At 44.4% G+C, this 14,833-nt stretch overlaps 1 protein-coding gene across 2 annotated transcripts; it reads right to left on the minus strand.

Moving 5' to 3' along the window:
• Window positions 1-508: 508 nt before the first annotated feature.
• On the minus strand, window positions 509-12,854 carry LOC123034315 (protein ABHD14B-like). Of its 2 annotated transcripts, XM_044451603.1 has the most exons (4): window positions 12,755-12,854; window positions 10,227-10,465; window positions 6,570-6,811; window positions 509-2,275 (listed from the first exon to the last, which is right to left on the minus strand). In XM_044451603.1, the coding sequence occupies exons 2-4, from the start codon at window positions 10,432-10,434 to the stop codon at window positions 2,093-2,095; spliced, it is 633 nt and encodes a 210-aa protein (XP_044307538.1). In that variant the 5' UTR covers window positions 10,435-10,465; window positions 12,755-12,854; the 3' UTR covers window positions 509-2,092. The 2 variants fall into 2 exon arrangements, with proteins under 2 accessions (XP_044307538.1, XP_044307539.1); XM_044451604.1 differs by lacking the exon at window positions 12,755-12,854 and having other exon boundaries at window positions 10,227-10,484.
• Between the last annotated feature and the right edge of the window lie 1,979 nt (window positions 12,855-14,833).

Consider the following 14,833-nt stretch of genomic DNA (forward strand, 5'->3'; position numbering starts at 1 on the left):
CATGCACCACAGGGGGTAAACTAGCTCCACACACATGCAGACCAGCTGGTGTTCTGTTCCAGTCTTTGGCTCATCCGGGCTTCTTCCGCTGATTGTATCTTGCCTTGCATCTGAGCAGGTCCAGCACCAGCTCCTGACCTCACGAATGCAGCTAGCTTTTCCAACCGGAGCGGTACCCATTTATCTACTCCCAATATTACATGCTTTCAAACCGCTGGGTGGGCAGAAGCTAGAGGTGAACGAGGGAAGTCAACCCATCACAGTGCTGGGCTCGAACCACCAGTGTCGGCCATTCCTGGTTGACACATCCAGCATAATTAAGCTGCTGAGCCACTGCACCTCAATGGGAGAAACCATTCTACATGGAACAGATATTCCTTTCAACATGTCCACAATTCTTAGTCTGCTCCAAATTCCAGTAGCAAAAGGAGTCCTAGTGGCAAAGGGATGGTTTGTGGAAGTATGTCATCATCGCTGGTTTGGAAGAGAATGTGTCACGAAAAGCAGCAGAGGTACAAATCAATTTATTTGATCACGTTATCAGTTTTGACAAACAGTATATCATTCAGCAGGAACGCCTTTGAAATCTAGGCAGCACCTACACAATTGATTCCATTTGATTTAATTCCTTTTCCTGCTCCAGCCTTGTGCTTGGAAGCCCGCACTGTCTTTGTTAACTAGTGGTCCCTTTCACAATACCCATGAGAGAATGGCTCAGATGTGGAGCAGCCACAGAATATCCTCATTCTCAAAGCGGATGAGCAACAGCTCCTTTCAGAGTGCCTTGACCTTCTCCAAATGGACAAGGGAGAGTGCCTTGATATTTCCTCTATTGCTTTAATTATGGACAAATGATGTTGCCTTTTCCCACTGACCATTTATTAAACATCTAAGATGCTGCTGGAAACCACATCATTTTACCAGTTACCCTGGAATGGCAGGAGTTTCTCAGATTGTGTAGTCACAGGACTGGTTTCAAAGGAGAAGGTGGCACACAGAAAGGAGTAGCCCAGAGAATCTCCTGGGTACTCCTTTCTAAGTCCCCCAGTGAAACATCCTACAAACGGATGCTATCTAATGTTACAGAGGATGAAATCAGCATTATTGCTGTCACATTCCAATCGGTGTTCATCACAGAGTGTAGGGTTGCCTCTGGGTCCACCTTGTAGAGTAGTTTTGCCACTCCAAAGCAGAAAGAAGCAAGTTTGAACATAAACAAACAGCCTTTTTGTATACGTAACAGCCTGCCACGGGTTGATTGGCCCACAGTGCTGTTGTGCTGTGCTGGGTGTTTCTGGGCACCCAATCTGCCATGATTTGTTGTATTGTGTGAACCCAGGTAGCAGGGACTGTTGAGGGTTAAACAACATGGTTTTACAATTATTTGAAGGGTATCCAACTTCTTTCACCCAACAGGACAAGCCACGTTGGCTACTTCAGCACAATGCCAAAGCATCCGCAGGTAAATTAACCCATGGTGGGTTGTTGTGTCATTCGTACCAGCCCTATAAAATGTCAAATTGCTGAAGGGTCAGTGCTTGAGACTGTAGAGAGTACAAATTGTTCTGCAGGTCATTGTGGACTGCTTGGTTGGGGAACTGCATGTTCCCCTAGCTTTATTACATAATCTTAGCCAGCCCGTAGTGGCAGCTCTTTAGTCTTGTATTCATTTAATTATAAAGAAAAAAAATCAGCATCATATGTGAATAATGAGGAAAAGGGAAAGGTGGACTTCATGCTGGGAGAATTGCAGCCTAGGTCCCAATACATCCATCAGATCCCTACATCTGCATATGAACAATGAGAGTAAGAGTGACCGAATGCATCTCATGGTTAAAGAAGGAGAAATCAGGGCTGGTCACTCTGACTATGCAATGAATGAAACCTGAAGCAAGGGCCATGCTCCAGGTGCAGGAGCATCCATTTCCTAATCCGTCCTGTTTGGACAACCCAAAAGGAACAAAGCTCCTTCTCAGGTTGTTGAGAGAACTGGAGAAAGAGACCCTGTTACTCAGCAAGTGTAGGCCAGGAAGACAGACGGGAGAAGTCGGTGATCACAGATTGCTTGGGAGGACACAGAGCTGTCTGCTCTTCACTCAATGCTCTTCAGGAACTCTAGCAGTCCACGGTGCCACTCTTCCGGCTTGTCAAGGTAACAGGCATGGCCTGCCCCTTTCATCATCATCTCCTTGTGATTAGGCAAGTTCTTCAAGTTGCTCAGGCTCATCTCTCCTAGCTGGGTATCTTGGTCCCCATATACAATGAGGGCTGGTGTCTAAGTGGCGACAGAAAAGTAAAGTGTGGTTAAAAGCATACAACCTTACATGAAAGACAAGGATAGAGGCCATCTTCCTGTTTGCAAACATGACCCATTTGCATGGACGTATACCATAAAATTCAGGGACCATGTCTCCTCCTCTGGGTTCTCACATTGCATGGCTCCTTTTCCACACTGGAGTGAAGCCATGTAGTTGTCAGCTCCCTCCATGATCTACTGAAAGACGGTCAGCTGGAAAAGCTGTTCTTGGGGGTAATCTAGGCACACGTCCAGACAATGACTATCAATCCCATTTCTCTCATGCACGCATGCACGCACGCACACACACACACACACAGACACCCCTTGCATTTTGCAGGCCATAATGAGGACCAGAGCAGCCTTTTTCATTCAGTCAGTCAGAGAAAGGAAAATTGAGGGCAGGGGAAACAGGACTGCAGCGGCAAACCCCACCCCACACATTAGCTCCAGATAGGAAGTTACCCTGTTTACCTATGAGCAGTAATAAGTAAAAACTTTGCATATGCAGTGATGAAATTGGAAACAGTGTAGTCATCCATCACTCAGAGAGAGCCAATACATGTATAATCTGTACATGCTCAGGAGCATTGCACTGGCTCATGACAGTGCTTGAAAAATGCAACCGAAATTATCAAAGGGCTGGAAGAAGTCCACTATGAAAAAAAAAAAAAAGATGGGCAACCTGGTGGGAAGGAGAATCTCTCCCTCTCCCTCTCTCTCTCTCTCACACACACACACGAAATATATAAAATCACACATGCATAAAGTGGATAGGAAAGCACTTTTCTGCCTCTTCCATAATCCCATGAACTCGAATGGTGGGAGATTCAGGACAGATAGAAGCGAGTGCTTCTTCACACTCCACATACTTAAACTATGGAATTCATTTCCATGAGATGTCTTGATGGCCACCAGTTTGGATGGCTTTGAAAGCAGATCAGCCAAATGCATGGCAGAGAAGGCTATCAGCAGCTACTAGTCCTGATGGCTATGTGCCACCTTCCGTATCACGTGCCTCTGCATACCAGCTGCTGGAAGACATGGCTGCAGTTGCTCTCATATCTTGCTTCCCACAGGTAGCTGGTTGGCTACCATGCAAAGAGAATGCTGAACTAGGCCTGCAGCTGAATTATTATTATTACATTACATTTCCATATGTTGCCAAAACTTTCGAATGCAGTACAGTTCCTCTTACGTTCATATGCAATCCACATGGGTTCAGTTTCTCTTTACTAATATATGAAAAAAGTTTATATCTCATTGGTCATTGTAGCTGGCTCACTTAATGCCAAATGAAGAGTGCAGGATGCTGTCTTTGTGTCGTACATTTGGTTGTTCAGTGTTTATCCTGTTGTTAATTCAATAAATATAACCCCTGTTGGGCTGAGGAGGCCTCTGGGGAAGCCCTCCCAAAACTGTGAAAATGAGTCCCTTAAAATCAACCATCAGAAAACCAAGATAGTTGCTTTTGGCTGCAGGCCAAAGATCTAGTCTTGGTCGATTAATGGCCATCATATTGAACAAACCAATAGTTTTAAATATTTGGAGGAAGGCCTCGGGCTCCAGACTCCATCCAGCACAGTAATTATGCTGCAAGCTAAGGAGAAAGATCTGCAAACGGCATTGCCAAATTCCATCCAGTGTGTGTGTGTGTGGGGGGGGGGGTTCTTTTGTCCTTGCAGCTCTTAAACTTTATAAGGCAAAGACATTGCCCCAACTTTTATGGTTCCTTTATGGGACCAACCAGCTCATCTTTTCCTCCACAGGAAAGAGTCCAGTCTAAGTTTCTAAGAACTATTTTGCAGGTCCCTAGGTGTGTGTCAATTGCTAGGGTAAGCTTGGAGGCAGGCTGCATGAAATTCACAGCCTGGGTCTGTATTTTATCTATATATAAGTGGCTAAAGGGACATCTTAACTCACAAGGTCTTTTCCCCTTGGTAGTCTGTGATAACCTTCAGTCAAACTGGCTGAAGGTCATTCAGAGTCACTTGCAGAGAATTGGTCTCCCCACCCCCACCCCACTTCTTTCTTGTGAATTAGATCATACAAAAAAATTAGTCAGCTCAAAGATATGAAATGCCAAACTGATAATGCCGGCTTACAAAATGCAGTGGTACCTTGGCTCATGAACTTAATCCGTTCCAGGACTCTGGTCGTGACCCAAATTGGTTGTGAGCCAAGTTAAATTTCCCCATAAGGTTCAATGTAAATAAGGTTAATCTGTTTTATAACTATTTTTTTTAATCAGAAAAATGTGAAGGAAAGTGACAAAGAGCAACAAAGATTGAGGCCATTTCCCCCACCCCCCCAGCACAGCCAAGATTGCGCCCGTCATCCCTGCACGAACCCGTCATCCCAGCAGGGGAGAAGAGGGTGTGATAGCAGGCGTGCTGCGGGGAGGGGAGAGACAGGCGCAAACACGGGTGTGCTGGGGGGGGGGGGGGGCAGGCACGATCATACTGGCGGGGGGGGGGGATGGCCGAGATCGCGGTTGCACTCCTGTAGGAAAGAGGGGCGCAATCACGGGCGCGCTCCTGCAGGAAAGACAGGTGCAATCGTGGCCATCTTCCCGCCGCCCCCAGCATGATTGTGGCCATCTCCCCACTCGGGGAGGGGGGAGATGGCTGTGATCACAGTTGCCACCCAATGTGGAATTCGTAGCCTGAGTAAAAATTTTTATGGAACTTTTGTTTGCAACCCGATTTGGTCATGAACTGAGGTGTTCATGAGCCAAGGTACCACTGTATAAAAGTTAGGGTAAATGTTAAATACTCTGTAGAACTGGCAAGCTACTCGATATCATTGGAAGCAAAAGGGGATAGAAGGGCTTTTACTCTCACCCAGTGCTTTGCTCTTCCTTCCACCATTTTCAAAGGCAAGTACAAGAACATCACATTTAGTGAAAGACTTTGTACTTGCCAGACAAAGGAGGTTGAGACCTTGGAATGTATGTTTTTTTCATGTCCGTATTACAACCAGGCACGTAATGAGCTGATTATTCTGCTCTTTCAGGAAAATCTGATTCTTTCCGAAAAAGCTAAACTTTTCTTCTATCAGATAAAGATGCTAAGATCATGTATCAAGTAGCCAGTTTCTGCAGGGTAATACTGAGGTTAAGAAAATATTATGCTATTTAGCTATAAATCTATACATTTTGAACATTTAAACTGTAGAGAATTTCAACAAAAGTTTTATTAGTATTACCATTATGTTCCTGTTTGTGGGATTCGTTGCTTGCATTTTTGTCTTTTATTCATTTTAAATTATTATTTTAATTGGGTAATGGAAAATCATTGTTTAATCTGTTATGCTGGCCCAAAAGGTTTATGACCATAATAAATAAAATTAAAATAAATGAATTCAATAAATATATCCAATTATTAGCAGCAGAGGAATGATTCTGTCTTGGTCACAGTACAATGGAAACTTCTTCTATGTTTGCAGAACCCCACAGTCTTTACAGCAGTGATATTCCAGATTCGCAGGAGTACAGGGAATTCCCACTGCTGTCAAAGCTATTGTTTTACAGTGTCATCCCAGCTAAATAAAGTTTGCAGGTCACATCTGAAGGGCAACAGCATGCAGGGGAGACTAATATTACGAAGAGGCTAAGATTCAAAAGTGAGGAATCTGCAGAGGGGTCGGTTCAAGTGTTCTGCTTTACAAGAGGCATGGTAAACCAGTATTTTAGAAGGTAGGGAATGCTCAGGGATTTACAGCAGTTAAATGTCCACTTTCCTCTGCTCCTGAAGCTGCGTTTTCCTCTGAGTAAAGAATTAGAAATATGCTTATTTACTGGTTTACATGATGGGGAGATTTTTTGTCATGGCAGTTCTCAATTCTTCCTGGCCTGGAATAAGGAGAGTGATGTGGCAATAAAAGAAAGCTATTCTCAATATTTTAAAAATCCTTTATGAAACTACAGCTGGTCAAAGCAAAGAGAAACAACCCAAGGAATTCTGTTTCTGACTGCAGGCCTGAATACAGAGCTGTTTGGCCTCTTTAGAAGTTGATTGTACTCGGAAATGGGGATCCGGGCAGCGCCCTCTGGCGGTCTACCGAGGAACCTTCCTAACTTTTGCAAAGCGTCTAGTGCTTGCTGAACACAGTCCGATGGCTGCCTGCTTCATTTTCCTCACAGCATTCTGCAAACTCAGAGGCATTTCTCAGTCAGATCCTCCAAGTTACCATTAGCTGAAGCAAGGCTTGCCCCAGCATTATGGCCAGAATTCACTTCCCTATCCAGGCCGCACTTTCGAGACAGACCTACCTTGACACTGGCGTATTGCGTGACCGGGAATTTCTCCGTGCAGATGGGGGCCACTGGGATATAGGCCTTGAGCAGCTCACTGTGCTGGAATAAGAACGGAAGCGAATACATCCCACTGAGAGACGGGCTGATCACCACCGCCTGGTCAAACTGGAGGGCCTCGAAGACAGACTTCAAGAAACTGCCAGGTGCTAGCTCTCCAACAGGTACTGGGGCAGAAGCCTCTTTTGAATGGCCAAATCCTGCACCATAAGAAATCAGACATCCCATGTATTACACGATTTTAGCAGATGAGCCACTTCAGTAAAATCTGCAGAGGGAGGCAAAGGCAGAAATTATTGGGAACGTCATGCCCAGGGTCAAATCCACCCCCGGTGTCCAATTTTGACCCTCTGGGGTCTCTCTAATGACCATGCCCCCTCCTCCAATCTTCTGTTATTTGGTGGTTTTCCAGTTTTTGTGCCCTTTCTTCTAAACAGTTGAAATACCACCTCTAAGACTTAAGTACAGGCAGTAAGAGCTTTAAGCTATACTATACGGCTATGTTTTGTATGTAATCCCACTCTTTATACCTTTGGTCACACCTGCCCTGTAGCTCACAAGAGCTTCTCTGAAATGCATCTCAGACCTCAGTCTGATGGAGGTTCCCACCCCTGGGCAGCAGTGTCCCATTTTATGGGGCATTTGTTCCTAAGGAATATCAGAGAGCACCAAAGAGAAGCAAAATGGTTTCAAGGGAATTCATGTCTTCGAGCAGTCCACTAGTATCACAATCCTTGGATTCCTCTTCCAACCCTACAAGGGAATCAGGGTTCTTTTTTCAGTCCCAGACATAAATAACAATGCCAAAAAAGCAGCAGCAGCAAGTACAATCTAGACTGGCCCATGAGAATGTTGCACAGGTCTCAGCTTGGGCAGTGCTTGGATGGAAAGCCCCCTGGGAGCCTCCTGTAAACACTTGCGAACGTTCCTACACCTTGGATAAAGTGCATCATAATTGCTCATAATGGCGTGGAGGTGGGCAGGAACGGATTTCACATGATGGGCCTGTTAGAAAGCAACGCTCTCCAAGCTGAGAGAGGAAAACACAAATTCTGTATGCCACACCTCAGTCAACGGTTGGGTGTATGACAGTTGCTGCCTCCTAAAGGGGGACCATCACGCAGAGGACTGACAGAATAATGCTGTGCTCTCCGTAAAGATAAATGGAGCCCCAGACATAGAAAAGGAGATAGGAGAGTAAACTCCTCCTTCCTCACAAGCCCCTCCCAGACTCCACAGGGAGTTCTACATTGTGACTACCTTACCCAAGGTCGACATTGTGACCACAGAGAAGGGGGGAAAGGGATGAATGGGTGCAGGACCCATGGATCCACCATAACAAGCAGGCTCATAGCCCCTGGCCCCAAGAACATGAGGCTCTGGACAGCCTCAGAGGCTCTGTACAGGAAGATGGAGAGGTGAAGATGCTGCTCCTCCCGTCCTGCTAGCAGGAGTCCTGTGGGGCACTTGATACTCGAGAGCCTCCAAGAAGCTTCCACTGCAGGATCAGATTCGTATCGCAATCAGGCTGCATGATACCTTACAGAAAACAAAGCTTCTTCTCCCAACGGGCAAACATTCTAAAATTCAATGTGGGAAACTAGAGCAGAAGGGAAAAGAACGGTAAGGAAGGGGAAAGAGTGAAAGAATATGTTCTTGTTTCAGTTGAATGTGCTTAGGCTAAGTTACAGTATGGCAAGGGACCAAGAGGGCGGATCTTCATCAAGGTGATAGAACTAAAAGATTTTGGAAGCAGTTACAGAAAATACTTAAAATGGACTTTCCAATGAACACCAAGAATATGCTATACCAGAGACTATCTCAAGGATTATGACAGAGTTCTGTAAATACATGACAACAGCGGCAAGAGTAAGAATTGCTTTAAAGTGGAAAGCTGAAGACTGTCCCACTGTTGAGGACTGGAAAAACAAGACTACGCAATAATGGCAAAATTAAGGCCAGTCAAAGAACTTACTCAAAGATGGAAAGTTTATGATGAGCAAGTTACTTAATTGTTAAAGGAAATATAGTTTTTATAAATGTCATTAATTGCTACTTTAAAGTTAAAGCAATAGACTGGACAAATTTTGTTTGACTGAGAATTGAATTGTCTTGGAGGGATTATAGTCAATGAGATTTTCACATTTTTATGAATGTGTTTAAATGTTGACGTCACATATTATATATTTAGATTGACCCTTGGCACCTTCCTTTCCTGTATCCCCTTTCTTTTCTTACTGTATCTTCTGAAAATAAATTTAAAGGATTTGGGAAAAAAAACAGGTGCATTCTGAGAGGCATTGGAGGAAATAAAAGAAGACACCACAGAGGCATCCTGGGGGCACATCCAAGCATATGAAGCATCCCTGGGAGAAAGGATGAAGTCTTTGCCAGGAGCTGGAGATCTTCAGAAAGGGAAGGATGGGGGAGCTGGAGCAGCAAAGATCACAGGCAGGGATGTATCCAGATATACGAGTGGAGAGATTAAAGCAGGGAGAGAAGGCCATTACTTTAAAGGTGGGGACAAGAAGCTTGTGCTACACCCAGCTGTTGTGTCTGAATACTTTGAACATTGACAACTCATAGTTACAATTGTTGCTTGGCCTCAAGAAGAGGCTGCTCCATGCAGAATGTGGGAGTGTAATGGGAAACAAAAATAGATAAGCAGCTCTAGACTTCAAATTTCCTGTTGTACCTTTGAAAGCTCAGACAACAAGTCCGCTGTTAACTTTTGCCAGCGCAAACCATTTTTTTGCATGATGTTTGAGCTGAATGAGGTGGGTGCACTGGAATCAAAATACACCTCTGTGTGACCATTACATTATTCTGAATCTGCCTTTTCATATGGGTGGGATGGTGTAAATTGGTGTCCTGCAATAGCAGGGGGTTGGACCTGATGGCCTTTATGGCCACTTCTAACTCTACTATACTATGATTCTATGATCTACCATGCTTAAAAACTAATGTGAGAAACATCAGTATCTTATTCCATACTTTGCTGGCATTAAGGGTTCACTGAGAGATGATTACTGGGAACAAACACTAGAAGTTTCAGGACACTGGTTGCTTAAACTTGTGCCGCAGAAGTTATCTTATTTATTATATTTATATTTTGCCTTTTTTTCCTCTCAAAGAACTCAAAGTGATTTACATCATTCTCCTCCTGCTGCTCTCAATCTTTTCCCCACAACAACAACCCTGTGAGGTAGGTTGGGCTGAGAGTCTGTGAGTGGCCCAAAGTGAGCTCCATGGCTGAGAGGGGACTAGAACCCAGATCTTCCAGGTCCCCAGTCCTATACTCTAACCACTATACCACCAGTAGTGCTATATATAGGATACTGCTTCTGTAGATTTTCCTGCCCTGCTAGCAATTCAGAATCCTCCAAAATCGGGTTCCTAATGGCACCCAGCATTTACAGAATACAAAAGGACAGGTTCCTGTCCCCATAAGGATTACAAATAAAAGGCTGCCCACAGAGACCTGAGAGGCAGACAATTATTTTCCTGACCTTGCAGGAAGGCCATATTCTTCTATTTGATTTAGACCTGCACTAAAGGCCTTGTTTCCCATCAAAGCAGCCACTCACAATCTGAGCCCCGAAGCAGCTTCCATACCTGGCAGGTCAATAGCCACAGCACGGTATCCCGCGTCCGCCAACTGTGACAAAGTCTGCAGGTTGAGCCAGGTCTCTGATGAAAAGCGAATGCCATGCAGCAGCAAGACAGACAGCCGAGGGCGCTGCTGTCCAGGCATGCCCTGCCGGTAGAACAGGGTCTGTCCACCCACTGTGATGGTCCCCTCCGTCAGTTGCGCAGCCGCCATCACAACGGTGCAGTTGGATGGCCCAGGAAACCTAAGACGCACCAAAGGAGAAACTGGAGCAAAACCAAACTGAACAGGAAGGACTGTGGAGGAAAGACAATGTGCTGGTTTTCTTCATGTTGTGGGTTCAAACTATTAGTTCTTATGGCCAGTTCTTAACTTTACATTTTGTGCTCAAGTAGGGATGTCCAAATATAAAATCACATGTCAAGGCACACTTCTTGTATCAGATTTGGATGCCTTATCTATCAAATTCAGCATTGTCCCTTTAAAACACACACACATACACAAAATGAATACAAAGACTTGGAAAGCACTGGGTCCCCACTCTAGTGGATTCTGAAGGGGCACAAGCCACATCTCCTTCTCACTTGAAAACTGAGACATGTGCCTTGCACCTGTGTAACTACACTCAGGGTCAAAACACTAAGTGAGAGCCTGGCTTCAGTGGTAGAAAACCTAGAATGGGATCTAACCACACAGCACTAGGAAAAGAGAACTTAAAAGGGATTCCAACTTTAAAAGAGAACTTAAAAGAGATTCCAACTTTAAAAGAGAACTTAAAAGAGATTCCAACTTTATTTGGAATGTGTCCTGGGAAGGACCCAGGAGCAGCCCAACTGAGACAGGGCAGCATTTGCTAGAATGCACATCACTGTAGCAGGGAATGCTGGCAGGGCTTCGCCTCTTATCACAACCTTCCCATGTCTATTTTAAAGTAGTCTTACTGATGATGCTTTTCTCACAACTTGTAGAACCAAGTTGGTAGAGGTGAGCGGTGTGGGCAGTAGGTGGGAAAAACATCTGGTGCCACATGTAATAACTAGTCAGTAAGACTACATCGAAATCATAGTCTTCTACATAATTTGCACTCAGGCCTGCCTTACTTGTAGATAGAAGAACATCATTAAAATATTCCCAAACTGGGTCTTTTTTATGACCTGCTACCATTACAGGTTTTCTCCTCCAGGAAAAGAATAATATGATAAACCTCAGATTATACACAAAAAGAGATCCAAAGGCTTGTGGAGTATTCTGCTCAAAATGTTTTATTTTCATTTTATTGCTTCCCTCTCCCTCCTCACACTTAGCTTCTTGTGTAGATCTATTCTACTCCCAATAATCTTCTATTCATTATTGACTTAGGACTTAAGATGTAAAGAGCTGATTCTGTGTACATAGATTTGCAAAAGAACAAAGAGATTAAGGTCTTTTTCTCAATTTTAAATGTTTATTTTATAACATTATTGCTGTGCGGCAGAGGAATATGATCTCTGAAGACTCAAATTCACAGCTTTGAGACCTGTAAAACCAAGTATCTCTAGATAGAAAAACTGCCTAGTAATCTTACAGAAACCTCTGGAAGAGCATGACTTTGTGAATGGATGTTAAGTTAAACGTTGCATGATTATATGGTCTCACACTGTCTAATTAAAAACTAATCCTTATTTCATGATGAATAACCTTTGGACTATAACGTATCTTAAATAGAAAACTATCTTAGAGTTTTCCTCAAAAAGCGTTTTATTTAAAAAAATCCAATTTAAGTAAAAAATCCAATTCAAATTTTAAAAATCCATTTTTTTTAAATCTTCATATCACTGATTTTTCTCCACCCTGCTGTGCAACCAGTTCATGTACGTTCCCTACACTTCTGCTCCCTTGACGATTCAGAAAGCGCAGTGTGCTTTTCCTTCCCCCTGGAATACCCGCAAGCCATCGAAGAAGAGGAGCAGGGAGGGGGCGTGGCTTCCAAGCAGGTTTATGCCGCAGTTCCTTCCTATTACGCCCACGGATGTAGCTCTCTGGCAGCTTCCATAGGAAGGGGCGGGGCAGTAGGGGCGGGAAGGGCCGGAGAGGAGAAAGGGGAAAATGCTAGGGTTTGTTTTATGGAGGCCAGTGCCTTTTTCTAAGTCACCTGGAAGGCAAAAAGTCACCAAAAGCAGCTTGTTCCACGAAAAGAAACTCCAAAACGCAATCCTATGCATTTCGGAGGACTATTTCCTGACATTTCTCAGATGCCGTGACTTACAGGGCTCCCGCCGCCCACCCCATACACGCGTAGGATTGGGCCGTTAACTCGCCTTGTCCAGATCCTTTCCTGAAGTCTGTTATGCAAGGCGTTTCGCTGGATTGAGCTGGACGGGAGGGATTAAAAGACTCAAGCCTGGTACGCTTGCTTGATAGATGCATTTACTAATTTACCCTCTCTGCAGGAAGGATGGCGCTCTTTGGGGTGCAAGCCGGCAAAGGGGAGCAAGCAGGCGTGGGGAAACGACATTTGCAAGGTAGAAATCGTGAAGTTTCAGGAATAAGGTACCTCTGAGAAATAAGCCGACCTCCGGGAGATCCGCCGCTTCCCCGAGCTTTCGGAGTCCAAAAGTTATAAAGGAAGTCTAACGAAACAGAGCGAGAGCAAACAAGAAAAGTTAGATTTCTAGGCAAAAGTTCACACGGATCCTGGGGACACCTAGTGGAACTGAATGGCATGTGCAGGCTTACTCGCCGAGTACGTGAAGCTTTTGCGGCGTTTCTGAGATTTATTTGCTGCCTCTCTCATGTTATTTGATGTTACTCTTTTTATTGTACACCGCCCTGAAATCTGATCCTGATAAAGGACAATAAAGTATGATTTAGATGATATGTGCAGCCTGGGACACTGCTCATAAACATTTTCATGTGATATCTGACTGACTTCAGTGCCCAGAAATAGAGGATTGTGTAGAATAAAGCTAAATAAAGGTATATCTGGCGATGGATTTTTAATCATAAATTTGAACAATAGAATACGGAGTATCGATCTGGAATATGGGTGTTTGTTAAATGAGCAAGCTTAAAGCTTTTGCCACTAGGAGGTGAACGTGGGGTTTTTTTTGGTCTTGTTCAGAAGCCAGATGACTAACTCCCAAGCACTGGCACAATAGTAAGAAAATATTACCCTCCAGAGAAGTTTCTGAAAGTGTCTAATTAATATTGCAGTGGGGGCAGAGGGAGTGGTTTCCTTTGGAGCTGCTTATTTTGTTTTTTTTCCCTTGGTGAGTAGAGCTGATTTTTGCAACCTAAGAACTCAGTTGGTTGCAGATATTTTGTTCTTGGCTTCACTAGGAGAAAGCACACACACGCACAGACACCTGTCTAACAGTGAAAGTAAATGTCATCAGTGACTCCCTGATATTTATTTACAAGTATTTACAAACTGTTTCCATCTACAGATTTGAAAAAGATGTGCACAAATACTAAAAATATAAAACCCAGTGCATAGCATATCTTGTATTTACTGGTTCACAACATGGTAGGCTAAACCACACAGGGAGGGTTTGCAGTAGCAGATGTGTCTTTAATATGTCTGGTGCGTGTCAAGAGAAATTAGTGGTGGTTGTTTTTCCACAAGAAGAAATTCAAAATTTAGCCCTTGTGATTTCGTTAGGGCTTTCATATTTGCGTGTTGATGGAATTTCCACAAGACTTCTTACACAACAGGCAACATGAAACAAGCTGAAAGGTACAATCCTATGCAAGCTGAGGCAGAGAAAGGCCTAGAAAGCTAGGCTGGCCATAGCATGCTGAGAGTAATTTCTGTCATTTCTGTCCAGCCTTGCATAGGATTGCACCTAAATGAAGAACTGTGCTTGGAGTGGAGCTGAGATTGTGTATCTGTTCCCAATTCTTCCTTTGACAGAGGGTGGCATAAGCCAACAGATGGGTTGGGTCTTATTATCTCACAACCCTGACCTGGGCCATGCTTATATTGTTGTTTTAAGAACATAAGGCCTGCTAGATCAGAGCAAGGATCCACTAGGCTGGCATTCTGGCAGGGACCACGACTCAATGGTATGGCATCCGCTTTGTACACAGAAGATCCCCAGTTCAGCCCCTGCACCTCCTAGGCAGCAGCCCTGCCTAAAACACTGAAAGCCACTGCCAGTTAGTTGTGGCAATGCCAGGCTAGAGTGACCAATGGATGCCAGGTTGGCCAACTGGGCCGTGTAGCAATACAAGACAGCGTCCGATGTTCCCGACAATAGTCAGTCAGCAGTTTCTAGGAAGCAGGGTGAGGAGGCCACATTCCCCACTCATTATGTAGTAAATGTATTTATTTATTAGATTTATAGCCTACCTTTATTTCTTACAAAGAGCTCAAAGCAGCTTACATCATTCTCTTCCTGCTGCTCCCAGTCTTACCCCACAAAAACAACTTTGTGAGGTAGCTTGGGCTGAGAGCCTGTGAGTGGCCCAAAGTCACCCAGTGGGCTCCATGGCTGAGCAGGGACCCAGAGCGCCTGAGTCCCACTCCCAGGCTCATAACCGCTTCACCACACTGGCACACAAATGTTATGATTCACTGTAACTGGCCACAGGGGCTCCATTTTAGGATCATGGCTAATGACTGTTTGATATA

The sequence above is a fragment of the Varanus komodoensis genome, unplaced genomic scaffold (assembly GCF_004798865.1).
Source record: "Varanus komodoensis strain SLA01 unplaced genomic scaffold, ASM479886v1 scaffold6_2, whole genome shotgun sequence".
Taxonomy (NCBI): Eukaryota; Metazoa; Chordata; class Lepidosauria; order Squamata; family Varanidae; genus Varanus; species Varanus komodoensis.